The sequence below is a fragment of the Lonchura striata genome, chromosome 4 (assembly GCF_050655825.1).
Source record: "Lonchura striata isolate lonStrDom1 chromosome 4, ASM5065582v1, whole genome shotgun sequence".
NCBI lineage: Eukaryota > Metazoa > Chordata > Aves > Passeriformes > Estrildidae > Lonchura > Lonchura striata.
In genome coordinates this window covers 26,739,368-26,757,290 of record NC_140706.1, presented here as the reverse complement: position 1 = coordinate 26,757,290, position 17,923 = coordinate 26,739,368, and the positions used below count along the sequence as shown (strand labels likewise).

At 40.7% G+C, this 17,923-nt stretch overlaps 1 protein-coding gene across 10 annotated transcripts in view; it reads left to right on the top strand.

Annotated features, from left to right (window-relative positions):
* The window catches only part of LNX1 (ligand of numb-protein X 1), a 146,684-nt gene that overhangs the window by 118,020 nt on the left and 10,741 nt on the right, over window positions 1-17,923 (top strand). For 9 of the 10 annotated variants that reach the window (XM_085577861.1, XM_085577863.1, XM_085577864.1 and 6 more), the window contains 4 exons: window positions 1,833-1,988; window positions 5,173-5,375; window positions 6,955-7,326; window positions 12,224-12,361. In XM_085577861.1, coding sequence (XP_085433987.1) covers window positions 1,833-1,988; window positions 5,173-5,375; window positions 6,955-7,326; window positions 12,224-12,361 — 869 coding nt within the window. The remainder of the gene's footprint in view (window positions 1-1,832; window positions 1,989-5,172; window positions 5,376-6,954; window positions 7,327-12,223; window positions 12,362-17,923) is intronic. The other variant, XM_021529229.3, reaches the window with a different exon arrangement.

The window sequence follows — 17,923 nt, the reverse complement described above, 5'->3', positions numbered from 1 at the left end:
TGTAAATGACCTTGACAATCTACTTAAATGATAAAATATCTCCAAGCAAAGAGTGTCCAGCTTTGCTGTGCTTATTTGTATCACTTGTATTATTTGTGCTCTTCAGTTGGCTTTACACCTTAAATTCAGTTCCAAGAAGGACTATAGATATATATACTCTTTACTCAAACTGATCTACAAATACAAGTTGTGAACAAGCTAATGTTCTAGGAGCAAAGAATTTGCGGGTACAATTGAAAAAACTAAACTTCCTTACAGTTTTAGAGTAAAAGAGCTGTGTTTTTGACTTTCAAAAATACTCACTGATCTCATTTTGCAGTCAAAACATTGTAAAACAAATTTAATTTAGGATTGCTTGAGGATGGCAAATGTTTTTCAAAGTCAAACTCAGTCTCAAAGTGGATGTGGTTCTACCATCTGGTGTTGCTTTGCAGCAGTCAAGACCAAGGCAGCCCCAGCAGGCACTGGCAGAACCACAGAACAGGCTTCCCTCTTGTACTGTTCAGTGTGAACCCTGTTATATTTTTGAGAGATATATATACACACACATATATATGATAGATAGATAATGTAAATGCTTCAGTGTTTGGAAAAGTATGTGAAGAAAAAGAAGGTAAATGAAACACAGGTGGTATCAACCACTTCATGACATTAAGGCTTTCTGTGTACAGAAAAAAAAATTATTTACCCAGCCCCAGGACAAGACAGTGCAGCCCAACCTCTGTCTCAGGACGGTTGCACCCACAGAAATCCCACTAGTTTTCCTAGTTTTCTCAGATTTGATTCAGTTGCCATTCTGATTTCCCAGAACAGCTGTTACAGAACTGGTTCAAAGTACTCTGCTCTGGAACGATGAGCCAGGCAATTTCCCGAAGAAAAAGATTGTCTCTGTAGCATTTCCTCTACTGCAGACTGATGAATTTGCCTTCTGTGTATGAGAGTCACTGCTCTTTAGATACACAGTCAACTCCACAACAGTTTCATTTTAGTTCTCTTAGGACTCCTTTGGTGAGAGGAATGTCCAGAAGCAAGAAGAGAGATTAGAACTGGCATCACCTTCTCCCTGCCCCTCCACTGGAGAAGCATCTCCAAGAATTAATGGAAGGCATTAAATCAAAATGATGGCAAAACTTTGAGAGAATGGCATAATAAATGAAAATCTATTGGGAAGGAAAATTTGCAGAATAAAGTTCCCCACCAATACAAGGGCATGTGACACTTAATTTTCCAAGACTAGGTTATACAAGCTTAATTTAAATTCTGGTGCCCAGATGCTGGGAAGGATGAATGTGTGCTCCTGCAGATGGTCCTATTTGTGGGGGTGAGCTGGCACATTAGTCAAGCTGCCTGATCTAAATGAGGACTTGCAACCACAGATACAAGTTTTGTTTACAGTGACCTTTGATTAATCTGGACTCAAGAGTCACTGCAGACATTGCACATTGGCACACTGAGTCCTGGGAATGAAAGCAGAAGCTACCCTCGTGGCAGTACTGATGGAAGGAGCATGATACGCACAGAAGTCAGCAGAAACCTGAGCACTGAAGGAATGCTACCATTAAATATTATAAACTGTGGGGGAAAAATAGAAAGCATACTTAAAATTTTGTAAATACTCTGTCATGGTGACTATACTAAAGAATTCTCAGTGTCCAACACTGTGCCAGACAAATGAAGTTCACTGTGCAAAGCTGGTCTCTTCTATGTTGTTTACCATAAAGTAATGTGTGAAAATATTGATAACATTGCACACTAACATTAAGAGAATATTGCTTGAAAAAAAAGCCTACACAATCTTTCTGAATGCAGGTGACATTTTATTATATTGACAGATTCAGAATGCTCCACACAACCCTCTGTGACAAAAACACAACACTCTGTGGGAAAACCTGGAAGAATCACCAAAAACAAGACAGAAAGTTTCCTTCTTTCTAGATTCAGCAGCTCTTCGATATTTAAGGACTGGAAATATAAAATGGTAAAGAAAGGTATGCAATATTCCTGGGTTTTCCTGCTCTGGAAAACCTGACCAAAGAGAATGGATAATTTTAAGTAAGAGTGTAAGGGCTGGAAAATGGAATCTGTGAAAATTGTTACTCCAGCCTTACAAAAGAACATATATATGTCTGAAAGGTACAAGCCCTCAATTCAGTTTAAGTTCCTTCAATTGGGCTCCTGAGGCCCCAGTCATTGTATGCAACCAGGTGCTGAAGCAGGGTCCATCTTTTCTGGGTATGGTCTAGACATTAAAAATTCAATTTGAAGACATTGCTTTCTAGACATGGCATCATCATGAAATATGCATGGTAAGTTTTCATCAAACTGCACACAATGTATGCAGATTTTTTTGGTGAAAAAGCAATTACGAATTTTCTTATTTTTAAAAAGTGTTTTTGTGTACTTTATAGTTTATCAAAATAGGCATTGGCCTTTTACTTAGGGCAGTCTAGGTTGTTGAGAATCCAAATCTCCATGTAAATGTCTGGATGAAAAGAAGAGGCAAGTCTTCAAGTAAGAGAGCAGAAATTAATGGATCATAGATAAGTTATTTTGGTTGCTTAGCCCGAGGAGAAAAAATTTGTTTATTGTGTATATTTTATAAAGAATGCAAATTAAATGAAGAGATAAAGTGAGACAGTACAGCCTGCTAACCATGAAAAGGTGGCATTAGAGACTTGCAGACTGGCAAAATAAAAACATCTTGGAAATATTTCGGTTGCTGTAGATTGCACATTTCAGAAGGAAATTAGACATTAAAAATTCCTCTAAAAAAATCTACATAAAGTCATACTGAGAGTCAGCCAGGTACCACTGCAAGGCTTAAGAAACCAGGTAAGGCATTGTTCAAAATGAAAATAAACCTGTTTATGTTTATATGTATGTAAAGATGTGGATAAGTCTTGTACAAGTGTGGAGACTTGTTCACTGCCACATTAACCTGATTTTGCTCTGGGATAATTACACGATAAATACACTGTTGAAATAACACGAGAGTGTCAATAGCTCGTTCAGTCCACAATTTTCCATGGACAAGAAATGCAACTGGATAATTCATTTAGAAGGGTTTTTAGAATGAGCTAGTAAAATGAACATCAGTGTCAAAAAGTGTAGTTTGTTAGGATGTGAAGTGAATAATCATAATAGGTCTATTATAGCACTGTTTTGGTAGTCTTCAATATATACATGTATATTAATTTATTTGCATGCAGAGAAGATCTAGGTATCCTGATTTTCATCTGTATTTTTACACATAACTACCCTTTTAGCCACACTAAGAGTGTGAAATGTGCATGCTTATTCTGATGCAGGGATCAGGCCATTGGTGATTTTTGAGGAGTATTTGTATTGTCTGACTTTAAGCACCCCACTGAGAGGCCAAAGGTAATTGCCTCTTTACTTACACAGCAGTGGAGAACATTTGGCACCTCCGGGTGTGATTTAGCATGGGAATCACTCTCTTTGGGTACCTGTGGACTACAAAGAAGTCAGAGCAAGTAGATCACCAAACTGTGCATTTGAGGCCTGGATTTAGATCAAGTGAATCCACCCTTCAGGCTAGAGAGAATTGAGCAAATTACAAGGTGAGCAAATAGCATTTAGAAAGTAGAGGAGCATGGGTGAAATGAAGCACCTTCCATTCCCGAAACATTAAAGTTGCCTGCAAAACGGAAGTAAACCTGTATTAGCACAGAAACTGCTATTACAAGAATAAATGGTTGAGTATTAGGTTGGTGAAGGCTGTGTAGTTATCTAGACAGACTTTTATTGCCTGTCAAATCTGTGTAAAACCACAAAGTCGAAGTCTGTGCTACTGGTAGGTGCTTTTTACAGACATGGAGGAGGACAGCTTCCCACCCTGAAGAGCATATGATCAAAGAAGTGGTAAGGGATGCAACGTGGTGTTTCTTAATATTTTTTCCTGTTCTTTCTTTCCCCTTGCTCTCTCTCTCAAAAGGTTTTGGTGCCTTGCTGGTTTGTTGCCTGCTAATTCTGTAGTAGCAAATTTTTATTCTTTCTCAGATTCTGGTCTATAAAGTTTCGTTTTTCACTAACCACTGTTCATTAATGTTCACTACGTTAATTTCTAAAACAGGTTCTTGAAAAAATATTAGCAGTTAATTTTTTGACTTACAGGTTTGTCATATAACCACTGGATTGGATTCACATGCAAAAAGTTTAAATGTTTTCTCTCAGCTTTGGGGAATTCAAAATAACTGAAGACTGATATGCCTGTGCTGGAAAATTCACTGCTGCTTTTACTTCAACTTTGCTCACTGCTGAATATGGATTAAAATTTTCAATTGACCTAGAAGGAAAGAAAGTGTTAGTGACATGCTGTGAAATCAGACATGCCAGTTGAAAAGTAGGGTTTGGAAGATGACACTCTAATCCAGTGCATTATAAATACAAAAAGGACTCCTGCCCACTATTAGTCCCTCCTCCCCACAGCCAGATTGCCACGGTCAGCAAGGATATTTCCAGGTACTTTGGGCATACTGTGGTTTTAATAGAGACATCACAGTAAGAACCACTCATTCCTATTTCCTAGAGTTCAAGCAGTGATAAAAGTAGAGCAGTCTGGTAGGGAAACTACTGTGTGCTTTAGTTTGTCCAAACCTTTGATTTGTTGTCTTTCTGGTAGCTAAAGATAAATAAGACTTCCTTGGATGTCACAAGACGAGAGCCCTGTCCTCCACTGTGACACTAAAAATTGAGAAAACAGGGCAGCCTGGGATGCTACCAGTGAGATAGCGTTTACAGCCCAGCACAGCAGGGATGGATGTTTGTCGAGGTGCCCATGACCATCTGTTCTGGGGCCAGCCAGAAACTGTTGGCCTGGTTCTGAGGTGTCTCTGGTGACTAAAATGCATTTGATTCACTTAAAATATTGATGTGTATAACTGTAAGTACATTTTATCTGTCCAGATCACATCAAAGGTTTAAGGCTGTATTTTGTGGGGGAAAAAGGAAGTTTGAATATATTATTTGTAGAAAGATCCCTTCAAGTCCATTCAGCAAGCTTACCTATCCTTTTCTTCCTAATTGATATAAATCACATCCATGCATAAAAGCTAGCTTGACTAACTGGCAGATACTTGAGGTTATGCAGTGCATGTTTCAAAAAAGCAAAGCTGTGTTATCAAATAAATACCTTACAATATGCATTTCCAGGTTTTCCCAGGCTGTATCACCTGATTCCAGATGGGGAAATTACCTGCATTAAGATCAGCCGTACCGATCCCCATGAAAATCTGGCCATTAGGATTGTGGGAGGCAGTGAGACCCCTTTGGTTCACATTATTATACAGCATATTTATCGAGATGGGGTAATTGCCAGAGATGGAAGATTGCTGCCTGGAGATATGATACTAAAGGTACAGTACTGTGGAGGTACGAGATAAAAATATCCTGACAAAGAATAAGATTGTTAAAGTCGATCACAATGAGATTTGCAATGTTGCATGCAGAAAGCCATTCTAAAGTTCAGAGCACCACCTGTAAGGCACTACGATTTCCTAGCTTTTGCTGACTCCAGTGGTAGCTGAGGACACTTGAAGCATGCCAAGATTGTGCTATGCCTTCTGTTTTATGCCAGACAGATTTGGCCAAAGAGATTTCCCAGGATCACAATGTGGGCAGACTTCACTCTAGCAGTGAATAAAAATGCTTCTGGATGGTGGTTCCCAGCAGCATCTGGATAAGCATCCACCACCCAGCTACATGTTTCAGGGAGTCTTTTTGTCCTGGTGCCAGCACAGAGCAGCAGAGTTAATGGCACCACTAAGACAAAGCTATTCCTGCAGAGCACATCCAAACTGCGCAATGAAGCTGTGACTGTAGCACGGATGGGCCCAGCCTAGCTCTTCCCAGTCATGGCTGACTGCCCAGGATTTACCAAGGATTCCTGTGAATTTCAGCCCCATCCTGGTGCAGCTCATGCTGTTTATGGTACCCGAGGTAGCAACCTAAAGCTAGTTGAGCTGTGTCGCTCTGGGTGCAGTCCTCCCCACCAGACTGCAGCAGAACAGCCTCGTCATTTCTACATAGGAAATCTGCAAAAGTCAAGTACTTTTGCACCAGCCAAGTACTTTTGTCCATGCTGGGGAGTATTTTTCTTACATTTTTGGGATGTTTCTTAATATTTAAATGGTTCAACCTGTGCAGTATAAAGCTACATGGAAATATCTTGTCTGATTCAGGTTTTCTAGCCAGTGATGAAATACAATCTTACAACTGGTTTTAATTTAGCAATATAAAATGCAATACCTAGTTAGTCTTACACATAAGAACATGATGGGATTGACTGGAAACTCTTTTTTCCTCTTTATTTTCCTCAGCCAAAATTTATAAATGGTAGTTATACAGTTTTACTCTCATCCAAATTAAATCTTACATGGAAAACACTGGGAAAAAAGGAAAGTCTGATTCTCTAGTGTGGTAAATCAGCATAATTGTTAGTAAATATTCAAGGTATTTAAACTTCTATTTGAGGCTCTTTTCTTCTTTGTAATTAGAGATTCATTAGTGAAAAAAAAATTTTACTGTCGTTAGAACAGCTGGGAGATAAAGAAGAAAAGAAACAGCAGGAAAACAGTAGGAGTGAAAGGAGAGGCTGGCAAGGTAATTTGAAATCAGAAGCCTGTGGAATAAAACTAAGATATATGAAAGGATATTGAAGCTTGGGAAAGAGCAATAAGAAAGATGAAAACTAACATGCATGTCTGGAGACTATCAGGGAGAGAGGGGAAGAAAAAGGACAAACTTTCTGTGCAGTGCATCCTTTTCTTGCGGGGAAGATTGTTCTGCACCACAAACTTGGCCTTCTGTGTGACACAGTTTGAAATAGCACATGTCACTTCATATGAAGACATCTGTGTATATAGATCTGCCCTCCTCAGTGCCAACTCAGAATATATTGTCATTCTGCTGCTGATTTACACTTCTCTATTCTAGGTAAATGGCATGGACATCAAAAATGTGCCTCACAACTATGCCCTGTCAATCCTGAAGCAGCCCTGCCACGTGCTGCGGCTGACGGTGCTCCGAGAGCAGAGGTACCGATGCCGGAACAGCGGACTTTCCCTTGATGCTCACTGCAATAGGGATGACAGCTTCCATGTTGTGCTAAACAAGAGCAGTCCAGATGAGCAGCTGGGAATAAAGCTGGTCCGCAAGGCTGACGAGCCAGGGGTATTTATTTTCAACCTGCTGGAGGGTGGCATGGCTGCCCGTGATGGACAGCTGCAGGAGAATGACCGGGTGCTGGCCATCAATGGGCACGACCATCGCTACGGCAGTCCAGAGAGTGCAGCCCAGCTGATACAGGTTTGTCATCCCCACTTTAACCACAGGGTTTGAGCTGTGCAAAAAACCAAGCAGTGTCTTTTCACCATCCATTGCAAACACTGAGTCTGTGTATTTGGAAGAGGGAAGGAGTCAAGGCTGAATGGGAATTTACTCCTCTGAAAGCTTCTTGGTTTTATTGTGGGTTTGAGTGTGAACATGGGCATGGACTCTCACAGGGGTGCCTGATACCATCAGATTTTGTAAAATACAGATCAGTGCAAACATCTGTATCCTCTGATCATCACCAGAGTGATGCCAGCTGCCAGAAGGCATGCCAGCCTGCACCCTGGCAGAACTGGTTCCAGCAGAATCCTGACTCCTCTGTCTCAGGAGTCACAGTGCTCTCTGGTTCAGTCCTGGAACAAACCAGAGTAGCCTAAGGCAGTGGACTACCAGTATAAGGTAGTCCACACCCTGTAGGTATTTCTTACCTAAATCCAGTATATGGAAATACAGAAGTTTTGGGAAAATGGATGTGTAGTTATTAATATCTGTTTAGACTCATGTGAAGTACTAAATGAGTGCTAATACAGACCTGTCAGATAGAAAAAACAAACAAACAAACAAACAAACAAAAAAAAACTAACAAAAAAAAAAACCTTTCTCAGCCGCAAAATTGATCAGCTTCTGCCTAATCTTCCCTCCAGAACCAATTGGGGTTTTTTGTTTACAGACTATGTTTTTAGAAAACTTCAACATAAAAAGTAAAGCCGAGAATCTTTTGTTGCTTTTATCTCTTTTTTATAACTGTTACTATACATGTGCAATTTTGAATTTCATTTGGAGGCATGTAGACTGTTCACATATTGAAGAATTTCATGGGCTTCAATAACAAGACATCAAATCAGACCAGCTTCTTCTTCTTTCTGACAGATATAATCAGAGTAATATCAGTCAGACTGAAACAAACAGTCAGTTCCATGCATTTTGTGGAAAGGATTCCCATGTTAGCATAGAATCACAGTTGGTTGGTTGTAGCCAACTTTTTTTGTGAAGTTTATAGCATAGGTGAAGAAAATGTCATCCCCTTACATAATGCCAGTTGTTGAAATTCTGGTCCAGCATCTTTCTGGATTACCTTACGTAGCTCACTGAGAACAGAAGGGGAAGGTTTAAATTCTCTGAGGGCAACAAGTCTGGAATGAAAAATTTTCTAAAAAGCTATTATTCTTGGAACAATTCTTTATGGCTACAAAATAAGGCATAAGTGCTTCATAAGCAAAAAACACATGAGATGCAATGGAAAAAATTACTAACAAGAGTATTCACATACAAGTGTTTAAAAATGCTACTAGAGCCCTTATTGGTCTCCAAAGAGTGGATGTTAATTATAATAATGCTTGAAATGCACACCAATCCCTTGGAATTTAAACAAGTCCATCAAAGGGGAAACTCAAGTTTCCAAACAGCCAGGATTATACTGCATTGATGTGAGCTCTATGAATCACAGTTGTCTAATGCAAAATTCCTGGAACCTGTGTCTTTTTTGTTATGTTTTTCATCAATTACCATTTGCCTTTCCTGTTTCCATGTTATGCCAGAGAAAAACCTTTATACTTGAAGCCACAGGTGTTTTGCGTTTGCTTCTTACACGAAGGGCTATTTCACTGTGTCTTCTGATTTCTCAACAGCATCCTTCCTGCCTGTGGAGAGCTCAGCATGCCACTTGCAGTGCATTGAGGTCTTCTAATTTATGGTGGTGAAAGCTGCAAATACACCATCAGTTTCTTTAAAAACAGAACATTCACTAAAAGGTTCAGTGGCTTGTTAAACCAAGCACAGCAGGAAGAATGTCAGATTTCTGTGTAATCTGATTATTTTTGACTTTTAAATAATGAATAATTGAGACAATTGAGGCCTACAGAAACGATACACTAGCATATGTGAAGCAGTTGCTAATCAGTAGATTAGGTGTCTGGCTGTTTATAAGCTCTGAGCTCTGTCACAAGAACTGAAATGAAGAAAACATGTAAGTGCTAATTAGGAATGTGCACACATCATAACACTTGGGAATTTGCTGCCTCCTGTTTGTCACATCATCTTAAGCCATGGCCTTGTGTCAGAAGTGGCACTTTGAATCTAAATAACGAGACATTCCACATCTGTTTTCCATGAGAGTGACAAGAAAAGGAGCAAGGTAACAGATATGAGGTGCCCGTGTGAGCACATCAAGCCAAGATACATGGGCTGAGTCAGATTTTACTGACCCCAAATGTTCACCCTTCTCCTCACCTCCTTCCCCCACCATAGTTCAGAGCAGCTGCTAGGAGCAGATGAGCAGCTCTTCTACCCAACAACTGCCTCTGACAAGCAGGTTGTGATGTGGAGCATATCTGTGCTCCATCATCCTGGTGAGACATGGAGCAGCTTCTGCCAGGAGCAGCCCTGCTGCCTCTTTCTAAGATGCGATTCTCTACTAGATGGTCAGAAGCTGCCATTGTGTCTCTGCCTTCCTGCTTGATTTGCTTTGGCTGTAACAGATTTTAATTCTTACAAAAGAGTGTTTCAGCTCTTACTGGCACTCAGTATCAAAGCTCACCTCCTTTCTTTGATTCTCACTTCAACATAAAATACAGAGAAAGAATTGTGGGAAAAGCCACTGGTAAGAGGGAGGGAGAGATTAGAATGAATCAGCAATAAATAATCTGATCGGTGGAAACATTAATGGGTTTTCCTATGTATGTAAATACAAAAGCTGTTCTTGTTGTTTGGATAACTTTCTAAACCACTCTGACTTCTGAGAAACTACTCAGCTTGACTGGCCCATAGACAAATGTACCATTGCAACAGAGACTCTTGTTGAACTTTTGCTAGTTGTTCTATGAGAATTAATCATGTTTTACAACCTTTCTCTAAATAACCATCTTTGAGGCTTACCATATGGCAACAGATAAATTTCAAAAAGAAGTTGTGTTAAACTGAAACTTCGTTTTTGACAAAACTGTATTTTCATAGGGCCACATGCCCTTGGGAAGTTCGTGTTGTTCAGTTCCACCTCAGTCATATTACAAACTAGGGACCAAGATGGTTTCCTTTCTCCCAACATACAGAATTCTGCTTTTGGGTACCAGTTGAATTAATATTCCATAAAACCGGATCTGTTAAAAATGCCTAGGAAGTTATTTTGAAATATGTGTGTGTACACCAAATTATATATTAAGAAGCTGTAAAGATTTGAGTTTCTAGTTAAAAAAAAATAGCATATCCCAAGATATTGGGAAAGTAACAAAGATGTGCACTTTTTTTACTTCGCTGAAAATAGCATGGCTTGAACATGTATATTTCAAGTTGAAGTTGGAGGTCTAGGAGAGGTAAGTTGCTTTTTCTTAACTAAAATGACATTTTTCCAATGCTTTTTTAAAACTCTCATCTACAGCTATTGAATTCAGCTCCAGAAAGGACAAACCAAGCTATAAAAACAGAAGCTTCCTCTGGCTTCTGTTAATTGTCTGTGGAAGTTTTGATTTCAATAGCACAACTGGATCTGGGTTTAGTTTTCAGCTGCTTTTTCAGCGCCAGCTTCCCTTGGAGCTTCTCCCCATTGAGCAGTGCCAGGAAGTGAGCCAGGACGTCAGCAGCCCCCGGGGCTGTGGTACCAACAAGCATTCCAAGTGCAGCCCCAGGCCATCAGGCTCCAGATGTGTTTGTGGGGGGCTTCACGCTAGATACTGAGCTCTTCCTCCCATATAACCTGAGAGCAAGCAGGCAGGAGTGCCTCTGCAGACTAGTCATCAAGAGCCTCTCCTTCCTAGCATAACAGCCAGGTCTTTAGCCTAGAGAGAAGGAGATTAGAGGATTAATTTTTACTTCTTCTGAGTATGCTTCTGTAGCACTGAGGTTATTGCTACTCTCAGTTCAGTATGTTGGTTTATGGCAGGCATCTATGATTTATCCAGGTAAACTCCACTCCCTCTCAGTTTTATCTTTGCATCACTGTTGTCTTGAACAGATTCATATGAGCCTCACTGAGGGGCAAATGAAGCCATTTGCTTCTAGGGAAACAGTACTTATTCAATAAGACAGAAAAAACCCCACCTGTATACAGAATTAACATTAAGATCAGTCAAACACACACAGAGCCCCTTAAAAATAACAAACATAATCTCAGTAGAAGCACTGCAGCACCTCTCAGGCATGCAAGTATTCTGACTGCATGATGAAAAAAGGCCAAGTAGTTCTTTGAGCTTGGGTTATTTGCTTTGAAGCTGCTCTTCTTGAGTCAGAGTTTGTGAGCTGCTTTCCCATCCTAAACTTCATTACCCTGTGTGCTTTCTTGTGCCTACCCTCTTTCTCTGTGCTCTGTTGCAGTTAGGATTTCATTTCACTAAAGAAAATAACTTTTCTCCCTTTCTTTAAGCTTCCTTTCATTTGTCATGTTCATTGCATGCAGGTGGACTTAATTACATTGTTTATTCCCAACTTCCACTGGGCAAGGCCTAAGCACATCCCTGGTTTCAGGGTTAATTGTATCTTTTTCAGCTTTCCCATCCATTGGGCAGCAACAGCTCTGGCAGTCTGCCTGTCTCTCTACCATGGCAGGGAAATTTCTGCTTTGCAGTGGTATACATAGGTGTAGATGAGAGCTGATCAGAGCTGACTGTGGTGGATCGCTGCTTCCAGCCAAATTTGGGGCAGGTAGAAAGGATTTTGTAGAGTTAACACCAAATTTTCAAGAGAAATATTAAGTAGCTGACAGTAAACTTTTATGGACTTCATTGACCTGAACTGATGCTACTGCTTTATGTCATAGCAACCTCATTAATGGGAAATCCAAGCCTGTTGAAGTGGTTCCTGCATTTCACAGACACTCAGGGGCTGAGGTGCAGGGGTTTGCTGCACTGGGGCCATGGGATTCACACTGTGCCTCCTCCCGCAGGCCAGCGAGAAGCAGGTTCACTTCGTGGTGTCGCGGCAGACCAGGCAGCAGCCCCCCGACCTCCTGCAGGAGACGGGCTGGAGTTCCAGTGCTGGCAGCTCCCAGCCTTGTCCCGCCGAGAGGAACAACCCCAGCAAGGTGAGGGCACTTGTGTGGTTTCTCTGCCATCCGTGGGACAGGGGAATGGGAGGGCAGCTAGTGTTTCATGTCTAAGGGTGTTATCTCTGGCTTCTGTCACCAGAAAAAAACATGTCTTACTTGGCAATGGAAGCACAAGAGCTGTGCTGCTCATTATTCATCCACTGGTTCTGCCCTGACTCTGCCTGGCATGGGGAGGGAAACAGAAGACAATGGACAGGGCTGGGGGGTGCTGATGTGCACACAGTAGTCTGGCCATGGCCACAGATCTCACCAGCAGAGTGAATCTGCAGGGGACAATGCGCTCCAACAAAAATAATTTATTTTTTGGAAGTTTTTCCACCTGTAGCATAGTCTTCAGACAAAAAGCTTTCACATGCTGGCCTGAAAGATTCCCATAACCTACTTGAAAATTATGGTCATCATTAGGCTGTTGCTCGTTTATTAAAATGCCCTGGCTGCTGAGAGCACAAGGACTTTCTGTGGAGCTTTCGACCCAAAGCATGTTTGGTCTGCTTTTGGCAGCACCTGGAACTTGCATGGTGTGGGGTCTGCAAGGGCTGCTGGTGTGCAGCACCCAACCCAGGGACACAGCACAGAGCAGCCTTCTTGGCCAGATAAGGCTGTGGTTACCAAACTGTGCCCCAGCTGTGCCTATGTACCTGGTCAGAGTGTGTGTTTAGTGCATCTAGACTCACGATATTCTCTTTCCATAAGACAGAAAGATGTTGATGCTCAAACTTACAAGGTTTGAAATAGGAGCTAATGCTGCTAGTTTTGAAAATATGTTTTCTGAGCTTGCTTAGTGTTATTCTTTCCACTTTAGATAGAGCAAGGCATGTCCTTGCAGGAACTGAATTTGTTTATTTCACTAAATTTGAAGCCACATGTCTGACTAATTTACATTAATCACTCTGAATGTCACCACTTATGCAAACCCATGCAAGCTTGACCCTGGCCACTGGTGCCAGGGGTGTATCAGGGAGGTGTGCAGGCAGGGCTTAAGTTCATCCTGCTTGATGGATAGCCAGTTGTGTCCTTAAAGGGACCTCTGGACCAAATATCTGGTGCACAGCTGTCAGCCAGGAGACAAGTCTAGCTCTGGATTTTACAAATGTTAAAATATACCCATTTTTGCAGGTCTTTTAAAACTACATTATTCAGTGTTTTTATGTGTTAAAAATGCTAGTATATATTTACGTATTTTTAGTTTTCCACAAAGTCACCATCAGAGCTCCTATTAGGTGAGATCAGATTAGCAGGAGTTAAAACAGAAAGCAGTCAGTGTTCAGTAGCTACTACCAAGTAGCAAGTAGTCCCCACCTAATCATGCATCTGCAAGGCATGACTTTCTGATGAAGCAATGATTTCCTTAGGAAGATATTTGTAGGACAGCAATTAGCTTGTGTTGCTACTGTATGCTTCCTAGGGAAGATCCAAGCACCTGCTAACTCTACCGTGTTGGTCTGAGTAATTAATTGATACCACATGGGATTATTTGGGAACACGACTTGTCTCTCTCTACCCTGAGATCCTCATTTTCTCTTCCAGTACCAAGGGATGTTGGAAGGGAGTTCTTGGTAAGTCTCACACTATTTTGGGTAGCTGTGGGATTGAAGGCATAATGTTGGTTTCATAACAGTCCTTTAATGAGTGAGTGCTATAAAGACTAATGAATCATCTCTTGTTGCATATGGCACAGTTTTTAGGGGGATTTCCATTTTTCCACAAGAGAGGAGTACTGCATAAGCACATGAGTGGGTGTACTGCTGTGGGCTTCTGTCCAATGCCACCATTTGGGCACTTTCCAGGGAAGATCACAGCCAAAAGAAAAAAATTCTGAGCTGTTCCTACCTCCCTTTAGCTTTGTGTGTATGTAGCAGAGGGCTTTTATCAGAGAAATGCTCTGGCAGTAGATCAGCAGATCAGTACAGCCAGTAGATACAATGAGCTTCAGGCCCTGTAGACTTTTGGTCTGGTACAAACATTACTGGAGAGTTAGTTGCCCTTTTATAGGGCATCATTGTGTAGTTTTAAATATTTCATGATATTTTGATGAAGGTTTAACTGAACATAATTTGCAATTCAAGATTTTTAAACTGGCTTTGAAAGATTAAAAATATTATATATTTTAAGTAGGCATTACTGCAGGAGTAATGCTTGCAAGCCTAGGGCCTGTACAGTGTCCTAATGCAGCACATGCTGCTGCCCAAAAACCAAGGTAATGCTTATTGGTTGGACCTCACTATCAGGGGAGCCTCCTATGTGTGTGGTCTGATGAGTCTGCTACCTACTGCTATCTCTGGGATTGCTTTATTATATGTGATTAATAGAGGATTGCTAGCTGCTTTGATTTCTGGCTAATTTTAAGGCTTTTCTTTGTCCCCTAAGCTTACTGAGGAAAGTGATATGGATGGTCAGAAATGCTCTTTGAGTGAAACTGCTCCCACTGTAGAGCACGTATGCATACACGGGCTGAAATCTGCTCTCAACCCATGGCTGTATTCAGCATCAAGAATAAACTCTAGCTTCCAGCAGCCATCTGGCTCGTGCAGTGGCTCAGGAGCCACTTTGGGCCAAGCTCTTGGCCTCAGAACAGCCAACCTCCATCTGTACAGCATGGGGAGGTGCCTCTCGTTCAGGCCAGTGGTAACCAGCCATTTGCCCATAAGGCTCTGGATAAGAAGAGGATCATCTCTTGTGACCATGTCCTTCTCTGGTGGCAGCGGTGCCAGGTGTATGGTGTGCCAAGAGATTGGTCCTGCCCAGGCTCTCATGGATCTGTTTTCATCTGTACAGAGATTGGGGAAGCACAGCCCAAACTGTTCTGGCTGCTGCCTGGATTCAGAGAAGAGATATCACAAACTCTTGTGCAGCTGAGGTTGTGAAGCCAGGCTGTAATGCATAAACAGGCCTGATTCAATTCTTTTGAACACACTGGGAGCTTTGCCATTAATTAAATAGCACTTATTTTTAATTGGAACTGTTTTCTTATTTCTTTCAAATTAATTGTCTAGTACTTAGAGCAAAGAAAATGTTGCTGGAGCAGGCAATGTTTCCTGACCATATGAGCAGGTTAACCTTCAGGTGAAGTACATTTTCCAAACAGACACAGCAATGTTTTTTGCCTGCAAGACACGTGTCATGGCTTTGATGTTGTGATAATTGGCTGTAAATATTTATTTTCCAGTAAATACACAGCAAAGGAGGAAAAAATAAAAAGAGGAGGAGATGAACTGCTATGTTTTTCTTCTCCTGACCTCCAAGGTCACTTCAAAATGACAGAGAAGGAGAATTGTTTAGAAGAGAATGCACTGAAATGCAGTCACTGATAAACACTGACTTTTAACTGGTTTACTTGCTATCGATTATACCTCCAAGCAAGTTCTATGTGTGTTTACTAAAGAAAGCTTTACTTTCCTTTCATCACTGCCTTCGTCTCAGTCAAGTCACCCCAAATCCTTTCTGTCTGCAGCCATATAAAAAATGACATGTGAAAGGGTAGCTTCAAAAGGAAGTTGGTCCTTTGTGATTCAGCATACAAGTACTGGTACTTCTATAATTCTTCACTGAAATGTAGCAGGACAATTTGTTCCCAAGCAGTACTTTGAAATCTTTTCTCTCTGTGCTGATTCCTCAAAAAATACTGATAAACCAGCTAATGCTCTAATGCTTTTGTTGTCTGAGACGGGATGTATGCTGCATAAGTAACAGGACTGCTCTCTCACTCAGAGTGACAAGTAGAATCCCAATTTCATGTTTTGCTACAAATTTCAGATCACGATTTTGGGAAAATTAGTAGTGTTCCTATCCCACATGTTTCAAAAAGTGGCCTTTTCCTGATGCAAAACCATTTCTTTTCAAGAGAAAAAGGATATTTTTGGAAAACATGGTTGAAACATTAAGTTTAAAGATAGAACTATGTTTAAAATATTTACACCTTAAAGACAAAGGTGAAAGGTTAAAATTATCTGGATCAGAACATAAAATTTATCTGGAACAGAACATTTTCTGAAGGTTTTAAAATCTTCAGAAATTCATAGGTTTGTTTGCAAGCCCTAAGCCAAATTACTCTGACATAGTGCCTATGTTCTCTATGGACCACATCTAACATGTCCAAACAACTGTGTTGTTTGGTTTTCTCTCAGAGAATTCTTCTTTCCACTGTGCTCTTTGCCTTTTGTTTCTGGAGCTCTGTGGCAGCTACTGTTCATCTGCTCAAGCATGGAGAAGTCTTTTGCTAAGCTTCTAGAGGGTCCCGTGTTTTGTTGTTAATGTTGCATCATAGAAATCTTGATTTAGTTCCACCAGACATTCCTTTAAAAAAAAAAGCACAAATCAAAGACATAGTCTGCCCTACTCCCATAAAACAAATTCTTGTCATAGTCTCCCTTTGTCCCATCATTGTCACTTAGGGAGACATTGTGGATTCATCTGTTTCACTTTCCATGCTGCTAGCCCAGGAACCAATTTGAAATGTCTTTGCAAGATGTCAGATTTCGAAGAAGAGATTAATGTGGCTTTAAATGAGTTTTACAGATTATTTTTGCATATTAAGAATGCAAGGTCGTATTTATGAAAGAGAAGAGTGTTTTAAATACATGTTTGAAATGGATTTAGAAACGTGTTATTATATATGGGCCTGGAGTGGATAATGCTGTTCCTGCAAGAGGGGCTGGGATTGTCAGGAGTTGGTGTCAGGAGCACTGCTTATGAAATATTTAAGGAAAGCAATTAACACTTAAATCCAGATTTATTTGCCTTTCAAACTCTTCTCTAAGATCTGAGTGCATGGAAAACATGACATTCAGTTCTCAGGTTTTGTTGGAGCTTGCATTGCAGTAGTTCTCCATCCCAAGGGCACCTGTGGATTTGTTGCACCCTTCTCTTACGCACCAGCATGACCAGCTGTGTATATTTAAGTTTTCCTGTTCAAGGGCAGAAGTATAAGGATGACTGTCCCAAATTGACCTTTCAAGCAGAAGCACTAAGAGCATCCTGGAAACTGCTGGCTTTTCACTGTAAATATCCTTCTCTTTTCCTGAGCAGAAACACTTATTATTCAAGCGTATTTCCACCCATAACTTACACAGAAACACAAATATCTGGAAGATCAAATTAAATATGTCTCTTCTAATATATCCCCAATGGTTTCATTCCTCAAACCCAAGAGAACTACTTCTTACTAACTATACAGCAAGCAGCAAGATAAGAAGCATAACCTGATAGTCAAAGATATGATGACCACTAGTGATATTATTATCAAGAACTTTTTTTTTTCTTTGAAAATCAAATTCCTCATTTACATTTCAAGGACTTGATTGTGTTAGCCTTAGCACTGAAACAACTCTGGTTTTCATGGAGCAGTGTCTGACTTTAACTATTAAAGCACAGTTATCTTGGTAGTAGCTCTGACTGCAGATGCTTATTCCCCTGAGGGAGTCCTACTGGTCATCAGGCCAGGTGGCTGGGAAGTGTCTTGGTGTTACTTCCATGAATATTTGTTTTGATAGAAAATGCCAAAACTGTCAGGGAGGTCGCCATGCCCACAAAATGTGTTTC